Source organism: Nomascus leucogenys, chromosome 10, assembly GCF_006542625.1.
Source record: "Nomascus leucogenys isolate Asia chromosome 10, Asia_NLE_v1, whole genome shotgun sequence".
Lineage (NCBI taxonomy): Eukaryota > Metazoa > Chordata > Mammalia > Primates > Hylobatidae > Nomascus > Nomascus leucogenys.
Window position 1 is genome coordinate 55,225,851 of NC_044390.1, and position 13,341 is coordinate 55,239,191.

Below are 13,341 nucleotides of genomic sequence, written 5' to 3' on the forward strand. Positions count from 1 at the left end.
AAATCTCTTTCAGGGTTGACCTTCACATTCGAGCACCTGCAGGAAGCACAGGTGAACGGCACTATGAGTAGCATTAGAAGAGCAGTCACACTGTAAAAATAGTATTCATTCCTCAGCTGGTGGAACCAATGGCCAGAACCAGAAAACCAGAAAATTGATACATCCATTGGAGGCAAGGAAGTACATATCTTAGAATGACACATTGAGACCGCAGAGCAACTGTGTCAAAAACGCTTGGAAGAGACACACGGCTATCTTATTAGGACATATTACAGCCCTATTATTAGGACATATTAAGGCCCTATTACCAACCTCCTTTTTTCTATTTTGCCCCAAATTCTTAGTTATTACATTTCCTGTACAGATAAAAAATTTAAAGAACTCCATTTTTACTTGGCACCTGCTTTCTCTCTCTCCCTCTCTCTCTCTCTGTCTTTCGCTCTTTCTTCTGTCTCTGTATCTCTCTCTCTTTCTTCTGTCTCTGTCTCTCTCTCTCTCTCTCTCTCTCTCTCTATATATATATATATATATATATATATATATATATATCTCCTTCTTGCCCTCTCTCCACATTTGCTTTCTAACATCCTTCATTCAACTCAACATATTAATATCCACACACAAACTTAGGGTGTATCTCTCCCAAAGTGAGGAACTTTAAATAAGAAACCAGTTTATCTGAGGCAAATAGTTTATTTTCCTTTGTACATTTCTTCTAATTAAAAGGATAATATTTATAAAACACTGGGCACAGTGCCAATACATAGAAAAAGCTCAATGCTGGGTGGCATTTATGACTATCATGTTATTCTTTCTTTTTCTTACATTAGGGGAAAATAAAATCTTTTTTGCCTGTCCAATCAAGAAGAATTATGTTCATAAGTGCCCAGACACATCCACATGATGATCCCCACCTGTCCATGGACAGAAAACACATTTCTAGGCACAGATAATGAGATAAAGGTCATCACAATGGCTCATAAAGAAGAGATTATGATCACTTGAGCCTAAGCAAAAAGGGAAGGGAAAACAATAGCTAGTATGCATCAAACACATATTTTCACATACCTGAACTTTTACAACAGCCCTATGGAGATACACATTATTATATTTTATCACCACCAAAATGGTGCTCGGGAGCTTAGAAGACAGAATTTTCTGTAAAAGTTTTTATTTATGGCATTCTTCAGATCCTTGTTCCTTAGGCTGAAAATGATTGGGCTAAGGAAGGGGGTGAAGACAGTATAGGTGGTGGCCATCAAGGCGTCACTGTACATAGAATGGAGGCCCTTGGGCTTGAGGTAGATAAGGGAGGCAAAACTATAGTGCGTGACCACCACAGTGAGGTGGGATACACACGTGGAAAAAGTCTTGTGCCGGCCTTCAGCAGAGGGAATCCTCAAGATGGCAGCCACAATGAAGACATAGGAGAGGATGATGAGGAATAAACAGCCTATCAGGGCTGTGACACACACCAGCATCACACCCATGATGACAGATGATGTCTTGTTTTCACAGGCCAACTTCAAGAGGGAAAGCACATGACAGAAAAAATGGTGGATCACATTAGACCCACAGAAAGTGAGGTGGAAAACTATCGTTGTCACCATCATCCCCATGACTGAGCCACCAGCCCAGGTCCAGGCCACAAGACGGGCACAGTCATGGGGGCTCATGAGCACGTTGTAACGCAGTGGGTGGCAGATGGCCACATAGCGATCATAGCCCATGACCGTGAGAAGGAAGGAGTGAGTGAAGCCAAACATGAAGGAGAAGAACATCTGACTGGCACAAGCCACAAACGTGATGGAATGATGGGTGGAGAGCAGATCAGCCAGCATGCGAGGGGTGATGGCAACAGTGAACAGAATCTCAGAGATGGAGAGGGCACACAAGAAGAGGTACATGGGTGTGTGGAGTCTGAGTTCAATCCGGATTGTGGCCATGATGAGAAGGTTGCCCAGCAATGTGAACAGGAACATCAGGAGGTACAGCAGGAATAAGATGGGCAGGAGCTGCTGGGGGAAGGCTGAGAAGCCAAAGAAGATAAATTCAGATATGGTGCTGTAGTTCTGACTAGGCATGGATACTGTATCTGGTGAGATCAGAAACAAAATTAAGTGACAGTGGTTAAAACACAGACTGTAGCACAGACCAAATGGCAACTCAACAGCTCTATGCTGTTCAACAACTGGCAGAATTTTCTGCATCTCACTTTCCTCATCTGTAAAATGGAATAAATAATAATAGTTCTTAACATTCAGCAATGTGACAAAGATCAAATGAGATCAATATATTAGATGATCAAGTCAGATTTTGGCTACTAATTGGGTTTCTATTAACACCGACTAACATAAAGAAAAGGTTCAATACTTGGAGCCATTAGAGGCCAGCATAGATGATCAGGGTCAGATTCTTTTGATAATGTGCCAGTTCTAGAAAACATGTATTTTGATCTTGGGGTTTAAATCTTTTTTCCCTGGGAGTCTTTGTCTTTTAGTTGCTTATTTAACCCATTTACATTTATTTTAATACTGTTTTATTAGTACTCATTTATGCCATCTAATTTCAAATGGTATATTTACTATTCTAAAAAAATTGATCAGAAAAATTTGAAAAGAAATGGCTGGATACATACATATCAGACAAATATACACCAAATGAAAGCTGAGGTCGCAATCTTAATAATAACAAAAGGTGGAATCTAAGGAAACAGTGATCACAATGTCTTTAATACCATATGCCACTCCAGGGAGCCAGAGTTCCTTGAGACATGGCAGATCTGTGATCTGGACATGGAAGAAAGCCTTTGATATCTGGTACCAGTGTGAAATGAACCTTCACTAAGTAATGGGGTAATATTAAAAGACTGTAGGTACTAGATTGAAAAGATGCCCACTAGTCAAAAAGAATAATCGTTCTACAGAAGATGGAGGAATAAGCTAAATGACACCATGAGGAAGCTTTCAGAAAAATTCAGAAGGTGGATAATTCCACAGAACAATTGGTCTGGTCTCATTGATAAAGGCTCATTCAAAGGATAAGAGAGATTCGGGGACATAGCAACTGGATGCAACATAGGGGACCAGTTGAATCTTGATTTCCATAACCAGCTGTAAGTATTTTTAAGGCAATGGAGAACATTTTGATCATAGTATGAATGAATGATTAGGTATGAGTAATATTAAAGCATTATTATTGATCTAATTACTAATTATTTAGAGACAGGTCTTGCTCTGTCCCCCAGGTTAGAGTAGGATCATGACTCACTGCATCCTGGGACTCCTGGGCTCAAGCAATCCTCTGCCTCAGCCTCCTAAATAGCTGGGACTACAGGTGTGTGCCACCTCACCTGTCTAATTAAAAAAAATTTTTTTCCATAGAGACAGGGCCTCACATTCTTGCCCAAACTAGTCTTGAACTCCTGGCTTCAAGTGACCTTCCTATGTCATCCTCCCAAAGTGCTGGGATTACAAGCATGAGCCACCATGCCCAACTAATTACTTTTTAAAAGTGCAATCTGGTTATTCCGGCTATGAAGAAAAATGTTTAGTTTCTTGATGCATGCTAAAATTTTTAAATCACACACGCTAAAGGATAGAGAATAATATTTATACCATTTAAAAGAACATTATAGCAATCAGCATAAATATAATAAGTCTACATGACTATATATCCTGGAATATTAAGGATAATAATCCTGGAATAATAACTAAATCAATGACAGATAGATATTATAGTTAGAAAGTTTAACAGAGTTCAGTAATTTATTAATTATTAATTACAATGCAATTAATAATTATAATGCAATTAATTACAATGCAATTAATAAATATTAGCTATTATATATTAGACTTTTCACCAAACAGAGAATAAATATTTTCTTCAAGCACATGGATACTTTTACAAAAGCTGACATTTCATTAAGATATAAAAAATTATTTAATTCCAAAGTATAAATGTTATTTAGATGATAATGCATTAACATTAAAAATTAATAGAGAAGAAATAGCTTTTCAAATCTCATATGTTTGGAAGCTAACTATATAATTGAATAATCTTTGGGTTCAACAGTAAATTATAAAAATTAAGAAATCTTTAGAATTAAATGGTTATTCAAATATTGAATGTCAACATTTTAACCTAAAATAGTACTTTGAGGGAAATATATGGCACTTAATAGATTTATCAAGAAACTTCCTCAAGAAAAGTTCATGTTTAATAAAGCCAAAATCAAGCATGAGAGAAGATTGAGAAGATAGAGGGAAACAAGGAGAAGGTGCCAATAACAAAACTCCAAATTAAAAATGGTAAATAATTACAGAGACAATGGATATGTTTAAATTAATAAGTTTTAAAAAATAATAAATTTACTTTGTAGATGAAATGACCAAATACTTAGAAAAATATAAAATTCTAAAACTGGTTCAAGAAAAATGGGGACCTTGTATGCTCAAATAAGCTTTAAATAAATTGAAATGGTAGTCAAAGATTGTCTCTCTCTAAAATCTTTGCCCCAGTGGGTTTTATTAAAGTTTAGTAATTATTATTATGTTAAGAAATGGTTAGTATCTTATACACGAGCTTTAAAAACATAGAAAAGTGTTAGGAAATCTGACTAGCACATCTCAGCAGGTTAATGCAATCTCGATCTAAAATCAGGTAAGAATATTTGCTGAAAAAAGAAACAATTGGCCAGGGGTGGTGGCTCACGCCTGTAATCCCAGCACTTTGGGAGGCTGAGGCGGGTGGATCACCTAAGGTCGGGAGATCATGACCAGCCTGAAAAACATGGAGAAACCTCGTCTGTACTAACAGTACAAAATTAGCCAGGCATGGTGGTGCATGCCTGTAATCCTAGCTACTCAGGAGGCTGAAGCAGGAGAATCACCTCAACCTGGGAGGCGGAGGTTGTGGTGAGCTGAGATCACACTACTGCACTGCAGCCTGGGAAACAAGAGCAAAACTCTGTCTCAAAAAATAAAAAGAAAGAAAAAAAAGAAAAAGAGACAATTATAGGCCTACTTCACCTATCCACGCAGATTTTAAATTCCAGAATAAAACCATAACCTAGTCAAATTTAATGGTATATTAAAAATGGTTTACCATAATAAAGTGGTATAGGTTTATTTCACACATAACAAGGATGGCTAACATCAGAAAACCTATCATATGATTTATCATAGGAGTTGATTAAAAAAGAAAAATCACGATTATTTCGATAAAGGCATAAATATGTTTTTCTTAAACTCTATTCCTATTTATGATTTTTAAAGAACACTTCACAACACAAAATTCAAGGAGACTTTCTTAGCTAAATATAGAATATATAGCACAAAATTAGCAAATACTACATACACTAAATGAAGAAACTTTTCGATGCATTATTTTAGGATCAAGAAAAAGCCAAGAATACTCACTAACTCTGCTGTTCTTTAACATGGAGCCGAAAGTCGTGAGTGATGTTATAAGGCAAGAAAAAGAAACAAAGTATCTAAGATATCTGAGGACTGGAAGCGAAGAGACATGATCATTTATATAGAAAAGATAAAAGAATGATGGTGTAACCTATTGGAACAATAACAGAGCCCAGTGATGCAGAAGGCAAGGTCAGCTGGCAAAAATCCCAGTGATCCTCCTAGTATCACACCAGGAACAGGCATTCAAGAAACAGAAGTTGAATACAGAGAAAGAGAAGATTCCCAACAGCAACACAAACTATTAGGTTGGTGCAAAAGTAGTTGCACTCTTTGCCATTATCTTTTCATTTAATAGGAGAAAGTGTAGGATAATAACTTTGTAATCTAGGCATGAGGAAAGACTTCCTAAGCAAAATTTCAAATGCACAAAATATAAAGAAACATGTCTCAGGATTCCTTTACACCCCCAAATTACTGAGCACTCTAAAGGGCTTTTGTTTATTGTGCTTTAGAACTATCATTGTTTTTTACCATATTGGACATGAAAATTGAAAATCATTTAAAAGAGTACATTTAAAAGAACAATAATGAACCTATTGCATGCTAATATTGACAGAGCAGGAGCATCACTATCTTGGACAAGCCCCTCATTCTAAAATTCCCCTTAATAAAAAACCACCTAAATCCAAAGGGTATCAGGCTAATGGCTAAGGTCAGCACAACCATAAACCACAAATAACATCTCCAGTCAGAAATATTCCAAACTCCTTCCAAACCAGACATGCTAGCCCCAAGATAAGCCTCCTCCGGCTGGGAAGATGCCAGCCTCAAGATCACTCCCACCTGGCTGGAAAGATGTCAGCCCCAAGATAACCTCCCCTCCTCCCAGAGACATTCCAACCCTGCCATAAAACTTCTCCCCGACACAGAAACATTCAAAGCTTGTGATAAACCCCTCACCCTAAAACCAATATGTACTCTTAGTCTGTAAGAGAAAGCTCTCCTGACTGAAACTGGCCAGAAGCCCCTCTGAGGTTTTATCTAAAGTAAACCTGTCTTTAACTGCCAAGCCATGTTTCGTGTTTCTTTCTTTTTTCTTTAACTCTTACAAATACAAGTAACATTTTCAGGCAAATAACCACATTAAGGAAAAACATTCCATGAGAAGAGTAGCCTTGTTTGACATTTTAGCAAAAACATCATATGCCCCGGCTTGGCGGGAAACAGCTTGATGCTCACATTTCCTTCTTCATTCAGTCTGTGGCAATATGTGCCAGGCGCGGTGGCTCACGCCTGTAATCCCAGGCCGAGGTGGGCAGATCAGGAGGTCAGGAGATCGAGACCATCCTGGCTAACATGGTGAAACCTCGTCTCTACTAAAAAAAAAAATACAGAAAGTTAGCCGGGTGTGGTGGCGGGCGCCTGTATGATGTCTTTAGTTGAGGCATATGATGAAAATATATTCTCATATATAATTAGAAAAAATAAAGACTTCAGGGACCACCCTGCCGAGGTCCTCATATCATACTTTGAAAAATTCTATTATGAAATATCTAGGAATTAACCCAAAACATCCCATACCTTCCAAGAGAAAAATTTTAAATCCATACTAATAAACATGTAGAAGATTATCTGAACATATGGGGAGCAGTTTACAGTCTTGGGTGGGATGGCTTGATGTACGAATGATGTCAATTCATATTCAAATTATAACCTCAATACAGTTGTGTTTACAGTTCCAGTGAATCAACCATACATTTAATGAAACCATTTGAAAATTCCTTCAGAAAAATAAATGTCAGGCCAGTGCAGTGGCTTACACCTGTAATCCCAGCACTTTGGGAGGTTGAGGAGGCCAGGAGTTTGAGACCAGCCTGGCCAACAAGACAACACCCCGTCTCTACTGAAAATACAAAAATTAGCCGGGCGTGGTGTTGGGCACCTGTAATCCCAGCTACTCGGGAGGCTGAGGCAGGAGAATCACTTGAAACCAAGAGGTGGAGGTTGCAATCAGTGGAGATGGTGCCACTGCACTCCAGCCTGGGTGACAGAGTAAGACTCTATCTCAAATACATACATACATAAATGTTAGCACAAACCATACTAATATTATAAAAATGGAATCAAGAGAAGAGCTGTTCTCTCCCACATGCTGAGACACGCAATAGAGTCATAGTCATTTTTAAAATTATGAAACATGGAACAGACATAGATCTGAGTAAACTGATTGGAAATCTCAAAAAATATCCCTGCATTACTTAAAACGTAAAATAGTACATGATAAATGTACTGGCACAAATCAAGAGGAAAAGGTAGATTGTTCACTCGTTGTAGTGAGAAAACTGCTCATTTTATGAAGCAAAGTAAATCTGATTTTCTGCCTAACAGCACATACAAAGGAGGAATCCAGCTGGATTCAAAAAATAAATACCAAATATCAAAGTATAAATTTAGTAGAAGAAAGTATAGGAGAATAACTTTGTGATCTAGGCTTGAGGAAAGACTTCCTAAACAAAATTTCAAAAGCACAAACATTAAGATGATTTTTAAAACATGAAAAAAATCAATATTAAGGATTTCCATTCAACAAAGGATTTCCAGGATGAAGTTAACAGGCAGATGGGAAATGGGGAAAAGATATTTGCATTGTCTAAAACCGACAGGAGCACATCCAAGTAGTGTGGGGAATTTCTTAAAAACTGACAAGGGAATAATATGTAGAACAAACAAGAAACTGGTTATATCAAGAAGTAGGTACCTTAATGCAAAAATGAGCAAAGGATGTGAGAAGATGATGCATAGGAGTTACTCAGGCAAATGAAAGTATGCTAAAAAAAAGAAAGAAAAAGAAAGAAAAACAAAAAGGAAGAAAAGAATGGAGGGAAGGGGAAAATAAAAAAACAGCAGTGGAATTTCACTGTATACCCCTGCAGTTCCCAAAATTATAAAATGTCCAGGGTTGATTGGTCTATGAGGAGAAAGAAATACTTACACACTATAGGCCGGGCACGGTGGCTCACGCCTATAATCCCAGCACTTTGGGAGGCCGAGGCAGAAGGATCACTTGAAGCCAGGAGTTTGAGACCAGCCTGGCCAAAACCCTGTCTCTACTAAAAATACAAAAATTAGCCAGGTGTGGTGGTGCACGTCTGTAATCCCAGCTACTCTGGAGGCTGAGGCATGAGAATTGCTTGAACCCAGGAGGTGGAGGCTGCAGTGAGTTGAGATCGCACCACAGCACTCCAGCCCACTGGTGACAGAGGGAGACTCTGTCTCAAATAATAATAATAAAAGAAATACTTTTGCACTGTTAGTGGGCATGTAGAATGGTAGAAATTAAAATTTTTAATGGGATTCATGCTCTGTGTACCAGCAAACTTGCTACTGTGTATCTATCTTGACTTCTGAAACCTGTTTATAGGGGGACATGTAAGAGAATGTTCCCTGCAGCAGTTATTTTAATGGAGGTGTTGGATAAGCCTGCTTGTTCCTAATTGGAGAGAAGGCAGGTGAAAGGACGTAGAGGCAAACAATGGATATAGAGGCAAAAGGATATAGAGCTTTTGGCAGGAGTTAGATGCACACAGAGTAATGTAAGTGAACCTTTAAAATAATATTGAGTGAATAAAACACAAAACAGGATGAACTCTCTAGCATAATTCCATGTGGCCACATTAAAATATATGTACATGAAACTATTCTGAATGATATAGTAATAATGAATCCATGTCATTTGTCAAAATCCATATACACAATGCGAAGAGTATAACCTAATATAAACTATGGAATTTAGTTAATAGTAATTCATCAATATTGGTTCATCAATTGGAACACGCATACCACAGGAATGCAAGATGTCAACAAAAGGAAAGACTACTCTAGAACTTGGCTAACAATGTTTCAATATTGGTTAATCGATTGTAGCATAGGTGCTACAGAAATGCAAGATGTCAGTAATAGGAGAGACGACCCCACATGCAGGGGTGAGGCCCTACATGCAGGAGTGAGGAGTATGTGAGAACTCTCTATACTTTCTGATCAATATTTCTATAAACTTAAAACTTCTCTAATAAAATTGAGCCCATTAATTTACCATTTTAAAATAGTCACATAAAAATATGTGCAGATAGAAAGCAATGTGTATCTCACAAGAACATATACAAATCAAAAAGTGCATATTAAGTATGTGAAAATGCCTGTCAGAAAAGAATGGAAACAGTGAAAGAAAGAGGATAAACAAATGAAATAAGAAAAGGATCTTCCACAAACCAATGTCAATCAAAAGCCACAAACTGGAAATATCACAGACTGAAACCTCTGCACCTGAATTCTACCATAAAAGAAAACAAAAATATTTTTACGAGTAACGTGAGCCACATTGCTACAAGAGTTTCTGAAATTCTTGGTTCTGGATGGGCCCATCCATCATTACACCCCATAGTAGTCTCAATAGGACATTATCCCCAAGTGTCTGCCACCCCCTACCCCTGCCATGCAGGAGGAGTCAGCCCGGCACTTGGAGAACACAGAATCACCTGGACAATGAGGAACTTTACCGGATGACGTATCCCACGTGGAAAGACCATGCTTATGACATGGAAGGAAAGTCTTCTGACCACGCAGCCGCCCTACCCAGGAACCATACCCCAGCATTAGCCACCTTCCTTCCTCATCCCTCCCATTGCTGGGCATCCTCTCTTCTATTAAGCGCTTCTCCATCTGCTCCCCTCCTCTCCATCCCCTCTCCTGGGCCCCTGCCCCATCCTCCTCCTCATCTCCTCTCCTCTGCACGCACTCCACTCTGGCTTCCAGAGAGAATTTTCTGAAATGTTTACAAGTTGTGGAGGCACCAGACCCAGGGCGGAAACCCCAGCTCTCACTGTGTGTCTTTGGAGAAAGGACTTTGCAGCTCTGAGGCTCCTCTCCCCATGAAAAACAGGAGTAGCCAGAGAACTGGGAGAGTGCACCTTGTAAAAGTCATTGTCATTGACTGATGATGATTTTGGTCTTCTGAGCTGGTTTGTTTGTATCATTCTGTACCAGACAGATGTCACTCACTGATCCCATTCTAGATGCATGGTCTCCAACCCTAGCAGGGACCTTAGTATTCCTGGCAATGACACAACACCGTGTCTGATCCAACTAAGAGTCTGATCCAACTAAGAGTCTGATCCAACCTTCCCCATCTCCTCAAGCTCCTGCCTCACCCCTACATTCCACCATCCCATCTCCTGCTTGTTGGAGCTGCCACAGCTCTTGAGGTTGGGGTCCCCCATCTCCTCTGACAGGCAGACGGAATTCTGCCTACTCTGGTATCACTGCGGATGGCTCACACACAGGTGCAGAGCAAACATCTCACAGCACTGGAATGCATCCAGCTCCATCCTACCTCTTGCAACCGGGTTAGCAAGGACACAACAGTGGAGACAAAATACACCTAGAACAGGGTTTCTCAATCTCAGCACTCGTGACATTTGGGACCGGATCATTCTTTGTAGTGGGAGCTGTCCTGTGCATTGTCTGACATTTAGTGGCATCCTTCACCTCAATCCCTTAGATGCTAGCGGGAAAATTCCCCCAACCCCCATACGCAAGTCCTGACAACCAGAGTATCTCTGGACATGACCAAATGTCTCCTGGGGGCCAAAATCACATTCACTTGAGGACCGTTGACCTATAAGCTGCAATGGGTACCTGGGCTGGCTGAACAGCCAGGCGCTCTGCGTGGGAAAAACAGACCCCAGGCAGCCACCTAAGCCTGAGATCTCTCTCTTTTCCCTGTCTCCCCAGTTCTGCACCCCAACTGCAGGCGGGGCAGCTCCATCCACAACTCTCTGACTCTACCCTGGTACCCATATCCTCTTGGTTCCCCTCTACCTGGGGCTGCCTTCAATTAAGCAGCCGTAAGGAAAACGCAGAAAAAGCACCCTTTAAGGTGTTTTCAGGGGATACCTGCAGGAAAGTGTAGGAGCCAGACCCAGGGCCTCCTTAAACTGGTGCTGTGAGCTTTATTCCTGCAGTGGCCTTCCCAGCAGGTCATTCCCATGGGCCTCCCCAGGAAACCACCCTGGCAGGGCTGTCCTTTGGGTCTGGAGAGGCCAGGAGGAGCCTCAGGGGGTGTTCAGGAACCTGCAGCCTCCACCTCTTCCTCCAGCACACAAGGGCTCACTGCTACCTCTCTGCCCAGGGAGGCCTTAGTTCCTGCAAAGGATGGGAAGATTCCAGTCTCAAAGGAGATAGGACTAGAGAGAATTCTGGTTAAAGATTAATAAGCAAGGGACATACTGAGGCATAGCCGACCTCCCCTCCCGTCATAGCTGGGAACTCAGTTTTTAAGATTTCTCTGGGGTTTCTCTGTTCAGGAGGGTGTCTGCTCAGTTGATTGGGGGCCTTAGGATTTTAGTTTTATTTCTCCAAATCCAACAGACCCTGTGGTGCTCTGAGAGACTGGGAAATGAAGATGCTGTGTAAGAACTTGCAGGACTCAATAGGGGATCCACAGTGGAAATGTTTAATATAGTAGAGCGAGAAATCACTGTCCTTCACTGAGACAGTAAGTCTTCACTCACTACTGAGCCCCAGCAAGGACACAATCCAATATGTTCATCCTGGACTAGGTGTGTTCTCTTCAAAAAGCCATAAAATTAGGTGCACAATCCAACTTCTCACCAAGTACAAGTGGTATATACCAAGCTGGGCTCAAGCCAGTCTTTTTTTTTTTTTTTTTTTGAGACAGAGTCTCACTCTGTCATCTACAGTGCTGCGGTGTGATCATAGCTTACTGCAGCCTCGATCTCCTGGGCTCAAGTGATCCTCCTGCCTCAGTCTCCCGAGTATGTGGGACTATAAGCTGGTGCAAGCATGCCCAGCTAATTTATTTTACTTTTTGTGGAATTGGGGTCTCACTGTGTTTCCTAGGCTATCTCCAGACTCCTGGACCTAAGTGATCCTCCTGCCTCAGCCTCCCAACGTTCTGAGATTACAGACATGAGCCCCTGAGCTCAACCACTCAAGCCAGTCTTTTTTTTTTTTCTCAGATGTAAGTATTGGGTTTATTGATCCAAAAACATCTGAAATTCTCTGTTTTGTAAAAACAACAAAAAAATTCAAGCCAGGCATGGTGGCTCACATCTATAATCTCAGCACTTTGGGAGGCCTAGGTGGGAGAATTGCTTGAGCCTAGGAGTTTAAGATCAGCCAGGCCAACATAGTGAGACCCCCATCTTAAAAAAAATCTTGGCTGGGGCACAGTGGCTCATGTCTGTAATCCCAGCACTTTGAGAAGATGAGGAGGGTGGATCACTTGAGGTCAGGAGTTCGAGACCAGCCTGGCCAACATGGCAAAACCCAGTCTCTACTAAAAATAGAAAAATTAGCTGGGTGTGGTCGTCTGGGCTTGTAGTCCCAGCTACTCGGGAGGCTGAGACACGAGAATTGCTTGAACCTAGGAGGGGGAAGTTGCAGTGAGTCAAGATCACACCACAGCACTCCAGCCTGGGCAACAGAGTGAGACCGTGTCTCAAAAAAAATCTTTATTTAGATATAATTCATATGCCAAAAATTCATCCAGGTAAAGTGTATAATTCAGTGCTTTTTCGCATAGTCACAGAATTGTGCAACCATCACTATTCATTTTAGAATAGTTTCATTATTTGTAAAATAAACGCCATGCCCATTAACAGTCACCCCCCCATTGCCCGCTTCCCCCCAGACTTAGACAACCACGAATCTGCTTTCTCTTTCTGTCTTTATGGATTTGCCTGTTCTGAACATTTTATGTAAATGGAATCATACACTATATGGCCTTTTGTGACTGGCTTCTTTCACTCAGCATCGTGTTTCCAAAGTTCATCTATGTTACAGCATTAACATCTATGTTACAATATCAGTACCGCATTCCTTTTTACACCCAAACGATATT

The 13,341-nt window shown here is 40.5% G+C and overlaps 1 protein-coding gene across 1 annotated transcript; it reads right to left on the reverse strand.

The window, feature by feature from the left end:
- Positions 1-1,115: 1,115 nt before the first annotated feature.
- Positions 1,116-2,084, reverse strand: LOC100594178 (olfactory receptor 10H4). Its single transcript, XM_003275882.2, has one exon. It carries the CDS (start codon positions 2,082-2,084, stop codon positions 1,116-1,118), a length of 969 nt encoding a protein of 322 aa, XP_003275930.2.
- Between the last annotated feature and the right edge of the window lie 11,257 nt (positions 2,085-13,341).